Raw genomic sequence first — 11,474 nt, forward strand, 5'->3', positions numbered from 1 at the left:
ATTTTAAAAATGTTATAAAAATATTATTTATAGTTTATTGATTTAATGCATAAAAAATACAAAAAATTATGTAGACACGTGAAAATGATAAAAAATTTGACGTACTTTAGTTCAATTATTATTGTGTTTTTCGGTAAATTAATAGTTCTTTGTATTCAATGTTAATGTTTACTTTTTAAAATTTATTTCAGTTTTTAAATTTGTGTAAGATTTAGGCAGATTCTTCCCGGACTGGCCGTCAATTCATCCAATCGGATTTGTTTTTATTTAGAAAGGATTTATTCATACTCGTTTAGCTTATCTATGAAATGATTAATAATTTTACTACTAAGAACCACCATGGCAATTGCGAAATGGCTAGCAACATTCAAGGTTAATTTATTAATTTTATTTTATTCATTTATAATATGTTTTTATTTATTTTATTGCTTATAAAATAAAAATTATCATTTATTATTACAATTAAATTAAATGTTTTGAAAAGTCATTTAAAGTTTGAATTTGCAATACTGGTTTTATTACTTCAATTTTTAAAATCTTGAAGTGTATCCTCTTCTTAAGTGTCTTATTCTTATCTTATCATCTACAATAGAAAATTTAGCTTATATTTGAGATTTGATTTTTTATTGCTAGTCATTTAGGTTAGATTAGAAAAAATTTGCCATTAGTAGAGTTAGGCAATTAGTGATTGATGAACTAACTAAAAATTGATTTAATGGTAATCTTATAATGGCATTGATTTGATATTTATACTGCACAATCCTCTTTCTTAGGTGCATACATACATACATGCATACAATATTGTGTAATAGAATAGCAATAGGCTCATAATACATGTACATACATTTATTTTTTATGTATCATTAAAGAATGCAATCAGTGGTATATTTAGTTAGTATATCTGTAAAGTTAATATATATATTATATGTATTTTACCTGTATATGTCTTGTTGCATTACCAAGTATTTCACAAACTTCTTATAGATGTGCACTACGGAAAAATTATTAGATTTTGCGGAAGATATAAAGAAAGATCACACGTTGAAAAAAGAGATTTTCTTTTTTATAGAAAATAAAAATAAGTCAGAGGTTAGTTTAAAGATATATTATTTTTATTTTTTTAATTTATTTTAATATTAAACCCGACACTAATTTCCCTGACCAGGAATTGGACCCAGTGGTTCACCAGCTTTTCAACTTTTACAGACTTGACAATGATCAACTTAAGAAGTTTTCTTTAGAGTTCATTCCAGCAATGCTCCTGAAGTATTATTCTGCCATTAATGGACAACAAGTGCTTTACATTCATTCATTCATTCATTCATTCATTCATTCATTCATTCATTCATTCATTCATTTATTTATTCATTCATTTATTTATTAATTATTTATATTATATATATATATATATTTTATTATGACCATGTGTAAGAATGAATTTACACACATAGGTTGTTATTTCTAGTTTAGAAGCATTCCTCCTTGGGATGTATAACTTAGTGAGTCTCATTTTTATCATCATTTTTTATCATTTATTATAACTATAATAATTATTATCATTCGTTATTATTATTAATTATGGTTAAATATTTAATAATTAATTTCAACTTTTTAGGACTCCACAAGACTTAAACTGAACTGCCAGACAGACTTCTTACTACAGCCCAACTCGGCACTGATTTTCAATACAACCTCATCAATCTACCATGACGTTAGTTTAGTTGCTCACGTAATTATAGTCATAATTATCACAATTATAGTCATAATTATCACAATTATAGTCATAATTATCACAATTATAGTCATAATTGTCACAATTATAGTCATAATTATCACAATTATAGTCATAATTATCGTAATTATGATCATAATAATTTCCAGATTCCCATGGGGGTAACAACATCCATGCTAACCAGAAGTGCCCTGGACAGATGGCACGTCCACAATAGTCACCAGTCCAAAATCAAAAATGTGACCTATTTAAAAGCTACAGACAGTGTTACTAATAAAAATAAGTTAGACGTCTGTCTGTCTGTCTGGATGAATGGATGAATAGACTGATGGATGGATGGTCGATTGGTTGATTTGTTTGATTGTCTGGTTGGCTGTCTGGTTGGTTTTGGTGTTGTTTTGTAGTTGTTTCGTTTTTATTAAACGTTCATTCATCTATCAATTTATCCATTCATTCATTTGTTTGTACGTTCGTTCGTTCGTTCATTCATTTATTTGTTCGTTCGTTCGTTCGTTCGTTCATCAATCAGTCAATCGACCCATCCCTCTTTGAATACATAGGCTTACAATAATGATACACGCTCTTCAGAGGTACAACGAGCACATTTCCGATTTCTCAGACCTATCACATCTAACCCTATGCAAGTTCTGTATGATGTTAGTGAAGATGGCGACGATGATGGGGATGATGATGAGGATGATGCTGATGGGGATGATGATGATGCTGATGGGGATGAGGATGATGATGGTGGTGGTGGTGATGAGGATGATGATGATGGGGATGATGATGATGATGGTGGTGGTGGTGATGATTGTGATGATGATGGTGGCGATGATGATGATGATGATGATGGTAGTAATGATAATGGTGAAGATGATGATGAATTTCTTAAATTTTTTTCCCTTTAAAAGGTTCACTAAGACAAAGAAGGACAATCCAAATGTTGAATCTCAAGCTGATAATAATATTATGCCCAAGTTGAAAAGCAATCATCATCATCATCATAATCCAACGTCTTCATCGTCATCACCACCACCTCCATCATCATCATCACCACCACCGTCATCATCATCATCATCATGGACTCCTGTTAATGACTGCTTCATCTCTGAACTGCTCAGATCTCTCTATTATATTATGTTTGATTTCTAGCTATTATAATTATTAATTATTAATAATAATAATTATTATTATTACTGCTATCATCATCATTGTCATCATCGTCGTCATCATTTTCGCTGACTAACTTTAAAAATGATGAAGAGAAAAATGATTATGTCGGCGTCAATGACAAATAAAATTAAATAATTAACCACCTACGTAATTGAATGAATGAACGAATCAATGAATGAATGAATGAATAAACGAACGAATGAATGAATAAACTATGTTAATGATGTAGGCACAACGGCCAATCAGAAGCGGGGCTCATGGCCGTCAGTTCCTTATACAAAAGGGCTCATTATGATTTGTTACCTGCCTCTATTATGGTCAGTGTGTGTGTTTGTCTGTCTGTGTGTTTGTCTGTGTGTGTGTTTGTTTTGAATGTGTGTATGATTTCGTTTTTTTTGAAACACAATCATTTCAGTCGATAGGAGCTCTGATGAGTTTCATATCCAATGCTCAAAACGATGAAGATGATGATAACAACGGCGACAACGCTGCTACTACGACAACAACAACTACAACGAGTCAGCTTAAAAAGTTGTTGCCACGGCATCTCCAACAACATGATGCACAGCAAAAGTTTTTGTCTCAGCAGCAGTCCCAGCAGCAGCAGCAGCAACTTACGAGGGAGGCCATTACGAATGCAACCTTCAGAACGCAGACCATGCCAGGTTGGAAGAGTTCTGCATATCACTGCCATTTGCCGGGCGTTGTGATTGTGTTGTTGCTAAAATGTCTGGTTCTTTTAGCTGAATGCGATTTCTGCATGTTTGTGTGTAGTTTCTGCATGCTTGTGTGTAGTTTTTGTATGTTTGTGTGTAGTTTTTGTACGCTTGTATGTATTTTTTGCATGTGTGTATTTTTAATTATTTTATTTGGCTTCTTTTTATTAAACTTTGCGTTTCTTTTCTTCACCATTTTAGTTTTATGGTATGAAATATCGTCTTGTTGATTTTATGTTATCATTATCATCATCCCTACCTACCAATACAGCCATCACCGTTATCATTATCATCACCATTATCATCACACACACAGAGAGAGACACACACATACACACGCAGCTTCACAGGCAGCAACCACAACAAACACAAAACATGTAGCAACAGCAGCTGTAACAGCAGACAAGAAAAAGTAACATGGCTATGTTTATTTCTGTTAAAATATCATGGCTGGGATTGTTTTTGGTTCAGTTCTAGTTAGCTTTGTTTAGTTTGTTTAATAATATTTTGTTCCTCGGCATTGGATATTTAAGAAGTGTGTGTGAATACGCATGTTAGCCAACTGAGTTAATGCTACTTGTTATTAATGTTAATATTATTTTCATCGTAGCAGTAGTTATAATTAATAAATTAATGTTAATTAATATTCCAACACCGTTTCAATTGATCACTCTTCCGCAGAGGACATAGAGGTTAAAGGTACGACATCGTTGTCGTTAAGCCCGGCCGCGACTATTTCCGGTCACGTGCCGGCCGCCGGAAGTGGCGATGACGTCACCAGTCCCCATCAACAGCAGCAGCTGTCACTGCAGTTCAGCTTGATAGCTAATAAAGTGAGGCAGAAGTCGATGATCGCCAAGGTGTTCCACAAGAAGAAAGATGATAGTAACTGCAGTAACAGTAGTTGTAATACCTTAGTGAAGAGGAACACGATGACCTCCGATGACCTCATCCAATTTTTGGACACTGGCCAGTATTCACAGCTAGAACAGCAGCTGCAACCACCATTGCAGCAGCAGCAACAACATGGGTTAGGTGCGCTATCTTCAGCTAAGAAGACGATAATTAACGCGTTTAAAAGTGAATTTATGTCTCAGTCGCCCTCCGCGTCTCCGGCCACTACACCAGCAGCTCAAAATTTTCATTCAAGCGATGCCTCGAGAGCGAGCAAGAGCAGCAGCAGACGAGCGATGGCGAGGAAGAACACAATATCGATAGCTCCTTACTTCGCTGATGAGGACGTGGTCGACCTCGATCGCTACGAGATCCGAACCACTGAGAGGTTGTATGCAATGACCAAACCACCTCCACCATCACAACAACCACAACAACCGCAACAGTTGACGAAACAACAACAGAAACTGCAGAACAAGCTTCAAAACAAAGACGCCAAATTGAAATCGAAGAATAAAAAAATAGCTCTAGCGGCGAAAAAAGGGCACAAGAAGCTGGCGTCACTTCTTCTGCCCTCCTCATCACCCTTGCTGACGTCATCGTCTACGTCACCAAGCAAACAGCAAACAGCTGGTCTTGTGAGGGATTACAACGCAAGGCTTTCATTAACATCGAGGAGAGTTGCTAATGGTAGGGCGAGAGTGGATCACATCGAAGAGGAGTACCTGAAGGGTTGTAATAATGACGATGATGACAACGAAGATGAGGAAGATGATGATGACGACGATGGCGATGATGACGACGACGATGCTGGACAGTCCAGCGATTACTTTGCTCTCAGTGGGGCGAGTATATTGAGTGGCAAGTTCTCGCAGATTCAGCAGCAGCTTCATCCGCAACAGCAGCAGCCAAAAAATTTGCGCTTTCTATTCCCGCTCAAAACTTCAAACGTCGACGACGTGAACGACAACGGCGACAACTCTTTCAGCCGCAATAGTACGAAACGAAACTCTCACCACTCACAAGCTCCGCCTACGTCTTCGTCCTTGACATTCACAGACGACATTCCGCGGCTTTCAGATGTAGCGAGGGTGAGGAAGGCTTCGAACACGCCACTCGATCGATATGCAGTCGTACCATTCGCCGCCACAACGACGTCAGCGACACTGACAACAACAACCACAACCACAACTTCTAAAAACAACAACAACACCAGCAACAAGATGTCACATTCTTTGGACAACCTGCAAAACCTTTGCTAATGTGCTGTATTAATTTTCATTTACGAATTTTCAATTTTTTCTAATACTATCAATCAAAAAAGATACTCATATATACATATAAACATACATACATACGTACACACGTGCATACATACATACACACAAATGTACGCGCACACACACATACACATTTTTGTATTTCTAAGCAGCTTTATAGCAGAATTTTTTAGTTTTCAGCTGTCCTATTTGTTACATTCTTCGCGTTTTTTTTCCGATTTCATTGTTAGTGTGGTAGATTTTAAATGTTATAATAAATAAATAAATAAACAAAAATAAATAGATAAATAATGACAATGATAATTATACATATTTATTCAGTATTTATTTAGAAAGAACAAAAAATTTTTTACCAGCAGCAATATGTTTGTATGTATTTGTAGGTATATATTTGTTCGAGACAACTGCATATATCTTCATTGTGTTATATATTTTATATTTATTTGTCTGTTTTCTGTTTGTTCGTTCGTTCGTTCATTTCTTTGTTCGTTCGTTTGTTTGTTTAATTTTATTTATTTATCTATTTGTTATTTAAGTTCAATTATTTTAATTATATTACCTGGTGAATCAAAAACCATTATATGTATGTGTATATGTATAGACATTATTTAATATTATTAATAATTTGTTATACCTTTGCATATGTAATCAAATTAAATTATTACACACACACACACAAGCAAACAAACAAACACACACACAAACAAACACACACTTACACATTTTTCATATTTTAATACAATAAAATCTACTTTTTCTATGGTGATTTTTATTGTATATAATAAATATCATTAAACTATTATGATATACTTGCATCCTTAAGTATGTGTGTGTGTGTGTGTAATTATTGTTTTTCATCGGTTAGATTTTGCAGTAGCCTATTAACCTAGTGCTAGTACTACAACTATTCATTCATTCATTCATTCATTTCTTTCTTCCTTTCGTCCTTCCTAGTCATTTCGATAGTATTAAATTTTCACCAGTTTTGTTTGTTCCCTCTGTATGCCATTCAATCATCCGAGAGAGAGAGAGAGAGAGAAAGAGAGAGAAAGAGAGCGTTTGTTTAACTGCACTTGACATTTATACATACAATGCTTTCCGTCATTTTAACCGTATTACATTATAGCTAGTGATATTGTAGCGTAGGTATGTCGTTTTCAATTTAGAAAATTTTCAAATTTTTTAATTATATATATGTATATATACGTAATTATATATAATTATTTTTAATTATATATAAATATAATTATATATATATAAACATATATTTATATTTTAACGAAATAACATAACATAATATAAAATGAAAAATATGTATGTGTATTTGTATATTTTTATATGCAAATGTTTATACTTAATTAGTATATATGCTACTATATTTTGTATACATACACATATATTTATATGGAGTATTGTATGAATTCTACCGAATTGTTGGCATTGAACCAACAATCCGGTAGAATCCATACAACATATCCTTCCAACATATAGTTATTTATACATTATTTGTGTGTGTTGATTGTTTTACGTATAAAAATAATATCATTTAGTAGCATATATCTATTGCATAATCTTGAAGGGTTTTATTATTTAAGATTTGTATTGCCTAGCTAGGGCCAAATATATAATAATACCTAAATAAATACTAATACCTAAATAAATACGTAAATGAATGAGTGAATGAATGAATGAATGAACGATGGAATGCTTATATTTACTAAATCGATCAATACTATACAGTTATTTAGATGAATGGATGGATGGAAGGGATGAAAAATTATTGAATAAATGAATGAATGAATAGATGGATGGATGGAGTGATGTATATATCCATGGTAAATACATCATACAGTTGTTATTTAGAATAAATTAATATTAAAATGACGTCATTTTCTCAGCTAATAATTCCTTAGCGAGTTACTTCTAATATTTCAATAACTTTTACGTAAACATTAAGAATAATAATTATTTTCTTTAATTCAGAATTAAAATCCTTCTTAGTATTTTACAGAATCAGGAAAAATTGCGAGGCTAAATACAAAATTTTATATCCTGCTAAATCAAACAACGACCTGATTGTTAATCCGCTCGATGTTAGATTAAAATGGCGATCTGTTTGTCGATTTGAAACTTCATCGAAAGGTTTCCACGGCAATCAGGTGATATTTGTGAAAATTTATTCCCAAGTCGTAATTAAAAAGCTTTAAGAAGGCCCCAATTAATGCCTAATGGTAATGCATGCGAGAAAAATACCCAGGCTAGATGAGGGGTAAGTAAATTAGTAATAATTCGAATTTCTAATTATCTTTTCATTTTTTTTTTAAGTTCTGATTCTTAAATTCATAATTTTTTTTAAATTTTCGTTTGCGTGATTCGAAAAACAGTCTGAATCTGAGAGTTCTATTTTTGTTTGTAAAGTTTGAAATCTCTAATTCTCAATTTTTTTTATAATTTTATATTTGTATAATTAAAAATTAAATTAAGCTCAGTTTATCAAAAGTGATCATGTCAGTTTTATTTTATTTTCACATTTTCAGCTATCGAGAAACAGCCCAATCAGAAGTAAGTTATAATCGTTAAAAACTCATGTTTTAATTTTTTTTTATTTTAATTTTTATAATATATACATTTTAATAGTACAATTGCTGTCTAACAAAGCAAAGTTATTAACAATCTGCTATTGTTAACCAGACACTGAAACTGGACAAAAGTCTGACAATGAATAATAGCAGTGGCAGCAACAACAACAGCAGCTGTCGCTCATCCTCTAAGTACGTAGATCGGAAAATATCAAAGTATGAGAACGTTGACCACAAAAGAAGAAGCAACAGCCCCAGATCATTCTCGAACAAGCCTGGCCATTATGAGGCAGATAAGATGAAAGGTGAATTTTAACTTTTTATTTTCAACTATATTTAATATTTACTATAATTTACACTTGAATCAAAAGAAAATTTTTATTATTACACTTTATTTAGATCGTAAAACTCATAGTAAAGACGTGAAAAACAAGGATCGAAAGCACAAAGACCACAAATCTGAAGTATTTATGATCTAGTCAATCAATTAAATCTCTTCACTATAGTCACCTTTACTTTCTTATCTTAGGTAAAATGTTATTTTAGCATCCACAAACTGAAACTAATATTTTGTTTGATTAGGTGCATAGGCTGGCCGAGCGTGTTTGTGGGGATTGGTCGGAGCATGTTAGCAGATCAGGTAGTGCTATTTCCCTGTCTTTTTTTTATAATAGTTTCTAATTACTTTTGAAGCAATCATTTTTTTCTTCATAAAATCAATTATAGTTGATTATTAGCACAATTACAGCTTTGATCATAATAGTTATTAACATTCAAGCATACCATTTTTGTTACTACTTATACAAATTTTTTTACCTGAATTCACCAATTTTTCTGCAAATTTCTGCTAACCCTAACCCTACAAATTTCCTTAGTTTTTTTTTTTATAAATTTCACTTATTTTTGCAAAAATTTCTCTAATTTCTTAATATTCTCACTCTTTTTCTAAGTAATTTTTTAATTTTTTTTACCAAATTCACAAATTCCCTTTCCTACTTAACCAATTTTTCTCCATGGAAACAGGGAAGAGGTATTTTTATAACTGTAGGACTGAGGTTTCACAGTGGGAGAGGCCTGATACATGGTTTGAAGAGTAAGCTGTTCAACTATTTTAATGTTGTAGTTGTTGTTGTTGGCAACATGAATTGTTAATTCAACATTGTCATCATTATTATCACCAGTCATCATTTTATCTTTAGCGGTATAACCATCTTCAACATCACCCCCTTCATCATCATCTTAATTTATTCACCAGTGACAAAACCCCAATTCCATCCAGCAAGACCTCTGATGAGAAGTTGACAGCAACAACAACAACATCCTCTTCATCAGCAACAACAACAGAATCAAACAACAGAAACAGTTTGTAGCTTTTTTTATCAGTTTATAATTATTTTTCATCTCTACTTTTTACATTTTTCTTTTACAATATCAGTACCTGTAATCATGATGTAGCTGTGGTAGGATTTGTATCATTTAATTCTCATCTTTCCACCAAAAAAACTACTTCTCACAGAAAACAATGACAATAGCAGTGGTAACAGTAGATACGCTGCTACTGCAAACAAAACGTCGACCACCTCATCAGCCGCCAAAACGTCGTCGTCCTCGGCCAGACGCGACGTCAACAGAGACGACGTCAACAAATCTAAAAGTAAAAAATTTCCAACCAGGTCATCTGACTCCCACGACATGAACAACGACATCGATGATATCAATCACAATAACTGTCCTTCGTCAAAAGATCCGCTAACGTCTTCCTCCGCTACGAAAAGAGAAAGAAAATCATCGCCATCTTGCACCTCTCAGTCTCGATCGCCTATAGCCAGCAATCAGAGAAGCACAACATCAACTTACTACTCTCGCACTAACAACAACAACGACGACGACGATAACGACGAGGATGATATTAATAATACAAGTGGCAGGGAAGATGGTTCTAGAAGGAACGCTGCTGCTACTGCTGCTGCTGCTGACGTGAGTAGAGGAGTGGATGGGAATCGATATCATCATAGCCACCATCATGACGTTGCTACTGACAATCATTCATCGTCAAAGAAGAGCAACAGCAGTGGTAACAATGAGAGATCGAGAGAGACATACTTGGACACGAACATGCACGAAGATATGGATATATCACCTGAAAATTCCTTCCTGATAAACAACAACGACGACGATGCTAATGATAACATCAACCATGATAATGACAACACCGACAATAACATCGCTGACAGTAATTATAAGGCAGAATCAAAACGGGAGACTCTCACTTCGCCATTTTTTTCATCATCACCATTCAACAAAACTGACAACACTAACAACAGCAGCAGCAACTCAGCCAACAACAACAACAGCAACAATAGCAGATTAAACTCACCAAACTCCGGCACAAATGCTTCAACATCATCTTCCGTGGCATCCACAACAACATCTGCAACAACTCATCATGGCAGTCGAAATCAGCAGCAGCAAAATAAGCAACAATCCCTCCAGACAACACTCGATGGTCTCCAACAAGCAGTCCTCGGTCTCGTGCCTGACGGTGAGGCTTCTACATCTGCTGGCAGCAAATCAACTGTAGCCTCACAAGCAACCTTTGCCAACTGTGTTGCCCTCCTACCTGTTCTGCTGGCCCAACTGTCCAGTCAGCAACGTAGTGGCTCAGCTAACAACAACAGCTCTAATGATAATCAGCTGATCATTCAGCAAGGTTTGCTGCCTTTGTTTTGTTGGTTTTTTTTTGAAATTTTGTTTGCTGTTTGTCTGTTTTTTTTTGTATTATTCTATTGCTTTTCATGTTCTTTTTTTATAAATAATTGCAAATTATAGAATTGAAATTTGCATACAGCTATACCCCTACTGAAGAAGCTGCAGGATATTGTTGTGCACCAGCAACAGCAGCAGCAGCAACAACAGCAGAGGCAGTTGCAGCACATGTTGCTGCAGCTGTTGCAGATGCAGAAAGCCAACAATTCTGCATTGGCTGCTAATAGTGGGGGCAAGAATGCTGGTCTCAGCAGGGAGGAGCAGTTTGAATGTTTGTACTTTGACCTTTGTTTGTCTATCTGCTTGTTTGCTTGCTTGCTTGTTTGTTTGTTTG

General features: G+C 34.2%; 2 protein-coding genes across 2 annotated transcripts in view; both read left to right on the forward strand.

Moving 5' to 3' along the window:
- The first annotated feature begins 184 nt into the window (after window positions 1-184).
- On the forward strand, window positions 185-6,062 carry HELRODRAFT_191168 (hypothetical protein). Its single transcript, XM_009016526.1, has 11 exons — window positions 185-372; window positions 985-1,089; window positions 1,166-1,294; window positions 1,452-1,499; window positions 1,616-1,711; window positions 1,882-2,015; window positions 2,293-2,388; window positions 2,644-2,709; window positions 3,135-3,222; window positions 3,321-3,570; window positions 4,303-6,062. Exons 1-11 carry the CDS (start codon window positions 340-342, stop codon window positions 5,775-5,777), a joined length of 2,520 nt encoding a protein of 839 aa, XP_009014774.1. The 5' UTR covers window positions 185-339; the 3' UTR covers window positions 5,778-6,062.
- Window positions 6,063-7,199: 1,137 nt separating this feature from the next.
- HELRODRAFT_170732 (hypothetical protein) overlaps window positions 7,200-11,474 on the forward strand; it is a gene marked incomplete at both ends in the record, with an annotated part of 5,864 nt that continues 1,589 nt past the window's right edge. Inside the window, 10 exons of the mRNA XM_009016527.1 lie at window positions 7,200-7,251; window positions 7,779-7,954; window positions 8,280-8,357; window positions 8,487-8,679; window positions 8,774-8,838; window positions 8,957-9,014; window positions 9,398-9,467; window positions 9,654-9,736; window positions 9,891-11,084; window positions 11,223-11,411. Of these exons, the coding sequence (XP_009014775.1) occupies window positions 7,200-7,251; window positions 7,779-7,954; window positions 8,280-8,357; window positions 8,487-8,679; window positions 8,774-8,838; window positions 8,957-9,014; window positions 9,398-9,467; window positions 9,654-9,736; window positions 9,891-11,084; window positions 11,223-11,411 (2,158 nt within the window). The remainder of the gene's footprint in view (window positions 7,252-7,778; window positions 7,955-8,279; window positions 8,358-8,486; window positions 8,680-8,773; window positions 8,839-8,956; window positions 9,015-9,397; window positions 9,468-9,653; window positions 9,737-9,890; window positions 11,085-11,222; window positions 11,412-11,474) is intronic.

This window comes from Helobdella robusta, assembly GCF_000326865.2.
Source record: "Helobdella robusta unplaced genomic scaffold HELROscaffold_18, whole genome shotgun sequence".
NCBI lineage: Eukaryota > Metazoa > Annelida > Clitellata > Rhynchobdellida > Glossiphoniidae > Helobdella > Helobdella robusta.

Excerpts from the sequence above, each read along its gene's own strand:
- HELRODRAFT_191168 (XM_009016526.1), top strand. The coding sequence starts at position 340 with ATGGCAATTGCGAAATGGCTAGCAACATTCAAG. Across the intron at positions 373-984 it reads AATGGCTAGCAACATTCAAG|ATGTGCACTACGGAAAAATT; the intron begins GTTAATTTATTA and ends AACTTCTTATAG. Across the intron at positions 2,389-2,643 it reads CTATGCAAGTTCTGTATGAT|GTTCACTAAGACAAAGAAGG; the intron begins GTTAGTGAAGAT and ends TCCCTTTAAAAG.